The 12,174-nt window shown below is 39.5% G+C and overlaps 1 protein-coding gene across 1 annotated transcript in view; it reads right to left on the bottom strand.

Annotated features, from left to right (window-relative positions):
- Nucleotides 1-12,174, bottom strand: part of LOC106854741 (uncharacterized) — a 175,500-nt gene that overhangs the window by 139,873 nt on the left and 23,453 nt on the right. Inside the window, exons 3-4 of the mRNA XM_088169582.1 lie at nucleotides 10,299-10,365; nucleotides 9,813-9,989 (exon numbers count right to left, since the gene is read on the bottom strand). Coding sequence (XP_088025708.1) covers nucleotides 9,813-9,989; nucleotides 10,299-10,365 — 244 coding nt within the window. The remainder of the gene's footprint in view (nucleotides 1-9,812; nucleotides 9,990-10,298; nucleotides 10,366-12,174) is intronic.

Raw genomic sequence — 12,174 nt, 5'->3', positions numbered from 1 at the left:
ATATCCCATGTGAGTCTGGTGGGAAACTTTGAGGAGTAGACTTTTGGGCAACTCTTCTGGACAGAATAATTGGCATTTAGGAGGAAGTGTCATGTTATATTTGAGTCTGCAAGGCATGGAAACCATTATTCAAAAAAAGAGAGATACATTGACAAATATCATTAACTAGTTTGCTCTCTGGTCCTCTTTAAAAAAAAAGAACAACCTCAACACTTCGAGAAGTATGAGATACTTTGTCCAGGGCGCTGGCTCTGTCAGAACCACACACAGCTGGTGACAGACAGTTGTGCAGAAGGAAAAAGAACCACCAGGCTTGATTCCTTCAGAGCAACATACACACTTTAAAACTTGCATAAGCACAACAAGTGGTAAACACCAGAATCACCTCCTCACAGTGATTTTATGGAAGACAAGCCATTTTAAACTGCTGGACTCCACAGAAAACTTTTATTGAAGCTTTCAGAAGAGCTGAATCACTCAAGCCTCAGGTCACTGCTCTGGGCAGCGGATGTTGCTGTTTGTGGGTTTCTTGGTCTTTTTTCCCCCCTCAACTCAACACGCACCTTGAGAAGTGGTGTGACCAGGAGGTCTGGGCCCTGGGCAGGTCCGAAAATTATTCAGGGGCAGTGGGAGTTGCTTTAGTTTTAAAACACAAAATTATCAATTTTAGTCAACATAACACACTGCCCAAGGCATTTTGCTAATAACGTTTTGTGAGCATGTGAACAGATTACTAATCATTTCACATTTGCTTTTGGAAATATTTGAAAGTATATAACATGTAAATTAACAGTCCACTAAGGAATTCACATCGCTCTGCTTTGTGTTATAAACACAGTAAATGTTAATACAGAGCTTGCTTGTAGGTATTTTGAACAGCATCATATAGCTTGGTGCTTTCAACAGAGCAAGTTGCTTTGACGACCTGCTCCCAGAATGACCTGGCCAGCTTTAGAAATTCAGGTCTCTGCTTTGATCCAGAGGTTCCTTCAAACCCATTAGCTCAGTTTGAAGTCCAGTTCACCCCTCAAATTTGTGTTATTTTATGTGGAAAACACAATAGATAATTCAGGAAATCAGAATTGAAATGCAAACTCACAAATTATCTATACATTAAAAAAAATGGAAGAAGGGCGTTGGCATAACAGTGACCAGATGGGAATTTATATAGTTTAATTAAAGCAAGAGGAGTTGCTAATAAAATTAGCATAATCCTTGGATGCAGCCCATGGGATTGTACACGAATTACTAGGACTGGATGAAACTTAAAAGATGGCTTTTAAACTAAGATGTCTGTAGTCAATTATCCATCTATTTCCTGAGAATACCACACAGGAAAGGCATGACTAAGCTGAATTTCTATGTTGTCCTCTACTCCACAGAAAGATCAGGTAGTCTGTATCAATGGCACATGAAAGGTATAGCATGGAATTTGGATAACAGGCAGTTATTCCATTTATGTTGTATTATTGATCTAGGTTTTTAATTTAATGAAAACTATGCTGGATTTTTTAAGTGCCTCCCAATCAAAGTAAAAATTAAGGAATTATCAATAGCCAGATGACTGACTACTAAAAATTTGAATAAACAGTTACTGGTGCATTTTTTTCAGAGTGAAGCTGGATTTTCAGGGTAAAAGAAAAAAATTCAGTGTGAGCCATCTTTCTTTAGAAGATTAGGGTCTACACAAACTTGCCATGATAAGTAACAAGTCCCTTTTCAGACAGCAGCATGGTCAACACGTGTCCACCAATGACTTGGGAGAACATTACTGGGCATTACTAAGGCAACTCACAGAAGTCTCTTGCATCAGACAGAATAAGATAAAAGCATTTTGGAGAGATGAAATTCCAGACTGAGACAGCATTTTGACCCAAAGTGCTTTTGAAACATAGTGATACAGCTGGGAATGGAAAACAGTAGTCCTCCTTTCCCACACCTGACTTAGAGCATTGATTTCAGCTGAAATTCCTATTAGGGAACATCATAGCAAATGCTCACATTCTTCAGCAAACAGAACTGGACTTATTTCCCTGGGGATACTTTTCGTTTTACTTAGCACACAAGGCCCTTTGGGAAGCCCAGACTGAAGGCTCTGTGATAACATATTCCCCCACTTCTTTATGAGAGCCAAAGCAGTCTGCTGTGGTCAGACTTGAACATCCACAAAGAAAAGTGACCGCCTCAACTTGGCCAGGAAGAACCAATACTTGAGACTAAAAGGCAAAAAGGAAAGCGAAGGTCCCACTTCCAGCATTTCCAGCTACTTCACCTGTCCTTCCTCAAGTCATGATGGGTTATGTGACAAGCACTCCTACCCTCCTCTTTTCATGATTCAGTACCTACTTTGATAAAGTTTGATATCAAGAATTGCTTATTTGAGCCTTTGATTCTACTTTGTACTTTGAAAACTCTATAAAGAATTCTAAAAATCATTCAAAAGGAGTAAAGAATAAGAGAGGTGAAAGAAGCCTTTCACCATAAAAAGAAGACTGTAGAAGCAGAGAAAAATCATCAATGAAAATGGCATAAATAGTAGGAGCTCCTGCACAGTGAAAAACTGGATGAGTTTCCAGTTAATTTATAAGTTTTTACTTCATGTAGACAGTGATTAAAAATTGGAAAACAATGTAGGAAAATTTGAAATTTTCACAAGAAAAAATTTTAGTTTTTACTCTAAAATTCTGTGTTGCTAGAATGACTCATATCCAAATGTTATGAAGATGCTAAAAATAAAACTAGTCTTGTAGAATGTAGTGAACTAATATGTAGTCCAGAAAACAGTGTTAACTTTCCATTCTCATTTCTTCAAGAAAAAAAGAAAGAATTAATGTGAGTTAGTCAGAAGCTACACTTTTAGTCTGGGTTCTTAATTATTCTTACGGACCCAGGATATTGGTCACATTTACCTCAGCTCATGTCCATTTGATATACATAGCTAACATTATTTTCTATATTGTATGTATTATATAAATACTTTCTCTGTAGATCTAAAATAAGATTCCTGGGGATGCAACTTTGTTCCAGAGTATCAAATGTATGGAAGTGCGGTAGGGATTTTTACACAGAGCTTCTAATTTTCATTAATAGCAAGCAACACTCAATGAAAAATTGCTTCATAATGGCACCTTCATACTGAAGAGCATTATGCCAGTGACTGGACAGTAGATTTTATCTTGAAAACACAGCTTGTTAAACACTACCAACATCAGGCCACTTCCCAACTTTTAAAAAAAAAGGTTTTAAAGGTATCACTCATCATTCTCCTTATCTTCAGCAGATGCCGTAGGTAATGAGGAAATCAGATAACTGTGTCTTATGCTCATATAGCAAGCCTTGAATAAACTCCCTTGTCAGCTTCGACAGGACACTGGCAAAGGGGCCACTCCTGAGCCTGAGCAGTGCAGATCGTGATGTGCCTACCCCAACTCCCGACACATCACACTCATGGCACCCAAATTTTTTACCCCCCCACTGCACTCCTAAAAGACTTACCACCTTCACTGTTGTTTAAGCAAAGATGCAGAATGGAAATTAGTTCTTTTTCCTTTTTTTCTTTTCCTGCAGGCAACAGAGGGGACTGTGCCAAGGATACCTGCTACTTTTCCTGGGGAAACGCTGTTGGTCAAGGGCATGAGGAAAAGATTTACTGATGATGATGGAGTTCATTTAGGAACAGTATTAGATAATGTGACACATGTCAATAGGGAAAATGGATGCTAAGCTCTCCCAGGCTGATAGGCTTGGCTGGTCCCACTCTATGCCAGAGAGGGAACTTGCCAAATTTTGAGGATCTGACAGCACTATTACGAAGCAATTTCCCAGTGTAATAAATTAGCCTTAAAAATATATATTCAGTCACATTCCGAAAAAGTATTTTCCCAATTATAAAATGCATCCATACTTCACAATTCTTCTCCCCCTACCTTTCACAAATTCAATTTTAGCACATTACTTAGATGAGTGGTGCGGTATCCCTGTTAAAATTGCATGCAATGGATCACGTTTTGCACACTACATTACACCTTGTGCCGTTCTGCTGATTTCAATTGGATTACACATTGTGTAATTCAACGCAAAATTACTTCCAATGACAACCCTTTTATTCCTATGCATACATGGTGATCCATCATGCCCTGCATACCAAGTTTGGCATTTCCATTTCAAAGTCCCTGTTGGAATCAGAAAGCATGGAACCACATACATAGAACTTGAATTATTAGATATAAACTTTGCCATTGTTTAAGGGAAAAAAGTGTACGGTTTTGATTCATATTTCTGGTCCCATCCTTTATGCAAATCATTTTGTCCAACACATATTAGCAGTGTTGCAAGCTCCCATTTCCTTCACATGCAGCACAAACATGAATTTACAGCAGATGCCTATTTTTTCACATCTGTTTACTGTCTCTCCAATGGGTTCCTACCACCTCTTTGGAATAAAATTAGACCCTATTCAAAAAGTATCAGCCTCTAGTTCTCAATAAACAGACTGAACTTTTAACAATCTGATATCCCACATGGCTCTTTCATAAAGCTCTTTTTTGCCTGTATATTCGTACATCAAGGTCTTTGCCTGCTTACATTGTTGAGCAAGGAAGGCCTTATATTGTCCTGACACATTTGAACAACCTTTACCAGCAGCTGTTCCTTAGCAAAGGCTTCTCTCTACTTCAGCTTTTGACAAGCAGAGATGCTCTAGTTTACAGTGGGATTTTCCCTGTAGGACATGTGCAGCACTGTGTTAGGTAGCCTAGCTCTGCAGCTTGGAGGTGATGCAGCAGAGATCCATGCAGACACTAATTTGCTCCCAGAAGCAGTATGGCGATGCTAATGCCATTCTGTACCTGGGCTAATTAGAAGAATAGTTCCTGGTCTTCAATTGAAAAAGCTTTCTTTCCCTCCTTTTCTTCTTCCCTTTTCATTCCCCCCTCAGATGTTGTTAATCTCTGTGGGCAAATTTATTGGAGCATGATATGAGATGTTAACAGTGCCTGTTGCAGATAAAATGGTAGAATTAATTAGAGCTTTTGATTTTAGGAGATAATCTAGTTTTGAAAAAAGATTTGTGTATTGGGGATAATAGGGAAAAATGAATCCTTCTTGTCATCTGGAGACAATTTTAACTTGAATCATCAATATTTAGGGTCAGACTGCCTCAAGCCATTTACTAGTGCACAGCATACAGGAGAACACAATTAGCCTTTCTTTTATCTTCCTTGCGAAAGCCACAGAGTATCAGAGTCTCCACAGGTGCCTATGCAGCCACCAGCTACAAGGCAGGGCATGCAGTGGGAGTATGCTCCAAAAGCCCCATCCCTGGATTCTGAAGCTTGCATGTGCAGTTGACATGGCAGAAAGATCACATTCTAATTTGATCTGACATATATTCTCTCTGTATGGTTGGGCTGGAGATTTTACCTATCTCGTGGCAATGTGAAGAGTGCCATCCCACAGGGTTCTTCTCAGCATTAGCTAGACCAAATCTGTGTATCGCTGTGATGAACACTAAAAAGCACAAACTGGCACTTGGACTTTTTCTGATAACAGCAGCTGAGGAAAAAAAAAATGCACTGAATGCTAAAATACAATAACATCTGCTTTACAGGACTACAATAAAATGCTAAGTACAGCAGTCCTGTGTTCAGGGATTGCTAGTGACATACATCATCCATCTGAAGTTGAGATATTGTTCTTGTCTTCTGCTGTCAGACAAAGATGGAATAATTTCTAGAAGTTTGGTGCTCCTGTCATGACAGTTTTCTGGAAGCTCTTTGCTGGGCAGAGACTTTACTGAGACAGCCTGAACTTTAGGACACCCTACAAAGTATTTTGGGTTTAAACCCCTCTGGAGAAAACAGAAACTCTGATATTGGCTCACCTTGAGATCAAGTGTCTGACAACTAAGGAACTGGTGAACACAGATTCTTTGGGTGATGAAGATTTGGGTGATGTAACTCCAAATGTTTTTCCCAGGGAAATATGTCTATTAGAGCTTCCACTGGGATGGCCATCCTAAAAATCTCTGCAATTCAATGTTTGACGAGGGGGAGAAAGGCAGAAGGGGTTGGTTGGATTTAACCACAAGGAAACTGAGTATTTCAAGTAAGAAAAAAAATTGCACAGTTTGGCAAGTACAGGGCTGCTGCTAGATAACCTTAATTTCACATGCAATATGTGAAGGAAATAAAGGTGATGGGAGCAATCAGCAAAAAGTCAGCATAGAATCCAGAAGAGAAAACAGGATAGAAAGCAATTAGTTGGCTGAAAAATCAGGAGATTAATCTGAGTAAATAGTCAGGCAGTTCCCCTGTGTCATTATAATATTCAACAATAGTACCAGGACTTCACTGATGATGAAGAGCAAAGAGCAGAGGTTTTCAGTGGCCTAGTCCTGAAGAACAGGCTACCTGTGATGATAAAATCTGGAATTATGTCCATCATGGAAAATAGAACAGTGAAAATTATGAATGGCCTAATGAAAAGAGGAACAGACTAAGGATCAGAGCGTTTATTTCTGTCAAAGGTCTGCATAGTGACAGCAGAGAAGGTCTCATGCCTCTGCCCCAGTTTCCCCACAAGCAAAGGATGCAGGAGCCTTGCACATTGAGTCACAAGAATAGCCCTCACCAATCTAATTTGAAAAGTGAAAAACTCTCTGAACAAAAATGCCAAAAAGTTTTAATAAACTTCTTGCAAACAAGAACCAGTTTGCAAACTCCTCTTTCTGGAAGATGTTCAACTGTGGGATGGAAAAAAAAATGAAAAAGCACAAATATATATGTGAATTAAGTTCCTTGGGGGCAGATGCAGACAATTTACAAGGTCATGGACCTTTCCACTTGCTGTTTAATCTCCAGATAATGGGTGTTCTGTAGAGAAATCCTCTGTGTAAGTAAACAGTCAAATTCCAGGAACAGGTTTTAAGGCTGTCTTGAACACACAGCTGACTACTCACACTACTTCTCAGTTTATGTAGTGTGGAGGTGTGTAAGAAGACATCTCAAAGTAGGTGGTGGTTTTTCTAGACAACACTTCCCTCTGGCAATTGCTGACAGAGGAACAGCCTGTGACACTGTTGCCAGGTGGAGGAAATGATAGCAACCCCTGTGGCTATTATTTACTGCCATTAACAACATGGGCAATAGGTGGAAAGATAATGGAAAGGCAATGCCATCTCTGCCTTGCCTCCAAGTGCTTAGCCTGAAAACCCAGCCTGATGTTTATATAGTGTTCTCAGCCTCTAATCTGCTAAATCCTGCGATTAAATAATTTTGCTCAAGGTTATAACTGGTTTTAAGTTGCACAGTTTAACACCAAGCATTAGAATTGACAAATGCCATTCCCCATTGAGTAAGCAACTGAACTCGAGCCTGGGGGCTGAGAGCTGGAAGAGCAGCCAACAGCTGTGAAGGGAGGTAACTCCAAAAAAGAAGAGTATTTTATTAGCATCTGGGGAAGAAGAGGAGAAAAGGGAAAGAGAGTGGTGTAGAGTCTAAAACACTTTTTTTACATGGGCTATGCTGTTGTGCTTGGTGTATGGGCACACGCTCCTAGAGAAACAGCTTCCAGCATGGAGTGCATGTCTTGCATCCCAGGTGGAAAAAAAAAAAGGAGAATTTTGTGCTATCTCTTGTGAACTGCACAGTGGCTCCTGAGAGCAGAGGGGCAGGAGAGAATGCTGTGGAAAGGTTTCCTCTGTGGTAGAAGATAGCAGTAGCGTTCAACACCATGTCTGGGTTTGCTATGAGCTGAAATGGCACCAGCTATGCAAAACATCTATGAACTCGGATCAAAGGAAGGAAGGAAGGCTCAAAGAACTGGTCCCTTGAGTTCTGGAGGACCAAGACCTCAACAGACTGATGCATGAAGGCATAAACTACCTGTAGGCTGAGGACTGTGAAATATGACTATTTATACAATACTACATTAATGTGATACTGTGTTTACCTGTGCAGGTGGCTTTTCTTTTTCCCTCCTTAATGAAGAATTGTTACACTTGAAAATGGGGAAAATTACCTCATGAGGTACCTGAAGATTTTTCCCAGACTTCAGGCTTGAAGATGTTGGCTTATTAGCAGCCCTTGATAAATTTTAACTGGTCCCTGTGATTGTCAAACAAATGCTGACACAAGTTAGACTAAGAATAATTTAATGCAAGGTTAGACCGGATGATCTCTAGAGATATTTTCCAATCTAGACTTTTTTATGATGGTATAAATGGATGATTACTTTTTAATAGCTGCTTGACTTAGAGGCAGAGCTATGTGAATAACTGATCTTTTGGTTAACTGGATGAACAGAAGGTCGAGAAGGGAGACACAGTGTTGGGAAACAAAATTTTCCAACTCTTGGCAAGCTTTCCTCTCCCATTACAGAAACACTTAGCATTGTCTTAAGGCATTGCATTCCAGGCAAAAATGGAACAATTTCTACTCCTTTCACAAAGACTATATTCAGCTAGGGTTTTTTTGAACAAAATGCTACTTAGAATGAAAAATCAAAATGTTTAAAAACGCATTTCAAGCTTTTAAAAAAATGTGTTGTTTTCTTGAGGGAACTATTCATGAATTTCTGAAGAGGCGACTGAAAGCGTGGATAGTCTCCAGCGAGCCCGGCTTCATTTTTTGCCAGATAGACTATTTCATTAAAAAACAATCAATCCCTTTGTCTGCTTAATCACTGTTCTGACAGTCTGCAAAGGAAAGACGAAGAATTCCTGCTCCATGTGGCACTGCACAGAGTCACATGAAGGCTAAATGGAAAGCCAAACCTAATTTTGCAAGAAGCCATTAGGAGCTGTGGGCTCTCCAGTCCCGCAAGGATAAAATCTTAACACAACAAGGTCCAGTGTTTAAAAAACAACTGCCTGAAGGTCTGCTCACCAGCCTGCATTTACCCATTTAAATACCTGGGCTGGTGGTGTGCAAGGGTACCTAGCAAGCAGCACCTCCACTTGCGAGTTTGGTGGGAAATGCTGGCTGATCAGGACTGTTCAAAGCCACACCAGTTACTTTGGTACTTTCTTCCTCAATAGTTTACTAAGATAACTATTTTCCCTAACATCCAGGATTAATAATAATTCAAAATGGAGTAATTAAATAATAGATTAAAGGAGCTCAAACATCTGCAAAAGGAAAACTGACATCAAGTGAAGCTCCTTATAGTTTGGATAAACCAAAATAATAAACAGAAATTGCTTCCCAGGGCAGCAATTCTTTTAGGTGCTGCATCAAAACTGAGCTGGAAAGCCAGGATTGCTCCCCTAGACAAGCCAAGCAGGACTCTGCTCCAAGCATCTGAACAACATTGGCTGAAAAAAAAATAATGAAAGATGAAGCAGAGGCAAGATGCCGATTGACTGAGGGCATATGGGAGACCTAAGGACAACAATCAATCATGGATCTGTAAGCTGTTTAAAACTATTCAATGCAAGGGAGCCAGCGAGGGAGCAGCATCTGTGTGCTCAGACTGGCAGCAGAGCCTTCGAAACCCAGCTCAATCCAAATTAGGGGGAAGCACTGCCATGAGCAGCAGCTCCCCACACTCCCTCCCACTGGCAGAGAGCCCCACACAACCTGCACCCCGTCACAGGGAGTCACTTGAGCATGGAGACAAAGCCCAGCTCTCTAAATATTTAGACAGCCCATGTTTTTTGGCAGCATGTTGGATTTCCTAGCCAGGGTTTGCAGGGGCGCCTGCCTGGACACGCTGGGATGGCAACGCCCAGCACAGGCCATGGAGTGTGCAGGCTGGATGGGGAGCACAGCCACTGCTGCTGCCTTTGAGGCTAATCTGGTTTGATGTCTCACCTCTTGGTTCAGCATGGGCTTGCAGCCCGAGTTTTTGTTGGTGAGCTGCAAGGGTGCTATCTGGCTTGTCATGTCTAATAACTTTCTCTTCTGAAGGCTGATATGCTGAAAGATCTGTGCTGCTGATGTTAAAAGCTGGATTTTCAATGCCTTCTGTTGCTGCTCTCTCTTCTTTTACTATAGAAAACAAGGAGGTCAGAAGAGCACATTATAGCAAAGTGTATTTCAATGACAAGCAGAAAATTCCTTCTAGTAATTCCTTTGCTGAGAGACTCAAGTGTATCGTCCTCAAATGTCGCCAAAACAGAATTAGGTTAAAATTAACTCTAAAAAAAAAAAAAAAAAAAAAAAAGAATAAATGATTAAAATAATTACAAATTGCACCCTGACAAGCAAGAGCAAAATTTCGCCCACAGCCATTTGTCTGTAATTAGTTAATTAATCCTTACACAAATTATGAGCAATAACTCATCAAGCAAGGCTCACCCATCAGAAATTCAGCCGACTTGGATTTCTTCTGCTTAGTTTGCTTCAGAGCCTTCTGCTGGAACTTCTGGAGGGAAATTGTTAAATGAATAAATTAGCTAAAGAACGAAGATCATCCTTTATGATCCACAACTAACACAGTATTTTAAATATGGGATGGCATTGAAATGTCATTTAATTTAAATCTCTGCTAAAGGGGTCAAACACTAATTGAACAACAGAAGTGGAAGAATTAAATAAAATAGAAGAAAAGTTAAAACAAATGCCAAATGAAGGTCACATTAAAATACTTTGTTTTTCCCCAATTTTAATTAATGCAAAGAAACCTCAACAAATGAACAACATTATAAGACTTGCCTCTCAGTATGCATTCAACAGCAACTGCTTTATTTCACTTGCAGAACGGAAGTGCTTCATTTAGAAAAGTTTGGTTATGAAGCATATTTATAGACAGATTTCCCTGACGTCCCCTGTCCTCCTAAGTCCACTTACATAACCAGTGTATCTGTTCATCACAGAGCAGCTAAAAATGAATGAGCTCTACCCTTTCATATGATGCAATAGAGTGAAAAGAGAACCAAAACAATTTTAAATGAGGTGTCACAAAAGAGAGATCACGGTCCAGGGGAGAGAGGAAGCAGGACTCATTACAACAGTGAAAAGTTCATGTAATATTAGAGAGATGCCAACAAGGGTTACAGTGAAATCAAACAGCAGGAGATCTTGCGGAACCTTAACTCTGACAATTTCCACAGTAATTCCCATGGGGAAGCAAGGCTCAAAAATTATATGGTCACATTGAACTAAAGGAAGGCCTAAGTGCTAAACACTGTCTTTGTATTACTCCTGGAGCAGCACTGGGCAAGAGTCACACGTGGTCTGGCATGTGGCTACAGACCCTAATTCATATGCTGATAATGAAGACAGGCAAAGATTACTTAAAATAAAGCCCATCTGGGAATATTAATCAAAGCAAAAACCAAAGTAAGAAAACAGTTCAGACCCATTTATTTTAGTAGGTCATGCGGCAGCTTCCAAAAAGAGCATTATTTTTTTTAAGCCAGGTACTTAATTGTCCAGTGATAAAGACCACTCCTGGCAACATAGCTCCTGGAAACTGTCAATACAAAAGGATTAATTACAAGAATCATTGAAAAATTGCAGTTTTTACAGCATCCATCTTTCCCGTTTGAGTGTGGGTGTCAATTTCCAGTAAAAAAACAGCACTTGCAGCAGACACAATCAATAAATCTGTCAAAAATAACTGAACCATACCACTGACAGGTTAATACAGATATTAATATCTTCATATTTATACATGTATATATGTACATGCATATCTGGTTTTCTGAAAACAGTGGACATCCTCTAAATTAAGACTAATACCCTACCAAAAAGCAAATACGTAAAAATGACAAGACACATTCTGAAAGCTACAATAAATAAATACAATAAGAGAAAAAATTTCTGCAAGCCACATACAGAACAAGTGACGTTAATGATAATTTCGATAGGAGTTCAATAGGTTCAGAAATTCACCCTACTGCTTCTGATTTTTTCAAAAATACACATGCATTCAGTTAGTATCTTCAGAATTATGCCTGCTTTGCAATATTAAAGAATTGCTGCATTCTTGTATGCCATAAAATTTTAATTGAGCCACTTTTAAAGATTCCAGGGTATTTATGACACTGCTGTGTGATAATTATTCTGACTACACTGTGTATAATCACCACACAAAACCTTCAACTTCATATTAACAGCTAAAGAAAACAATATTGAGCCAAAAATTCTGGGGCAAATTTTCAAGTGGTATAAATCAGTATACATCTGTAACTCTGATGAAATTAAGATGATCTGCATTAGATTCTGTGTA

This window comes from Sturnus vulgaris, chromosome 1 (genome assembly GCF_052056855.1).
Source record: "Sturnus vulgaris isolate bStuVul1 chromosome 1, bStuVul1.hap1, whole genome shotgun sequence".
Taxonomy (NCBI): domain Eukaryota; kingdom Metazoa; phylum Chordata; class Aves; order Passeriformes; family Sturnidae; genus Sturnus; species Sturnus vulgaris.
The sequence above is the reverse complement of the archived record's forward strand: the minus strand, read 5'-3'. Positions and strand labels throughout refer to the sequence as shown.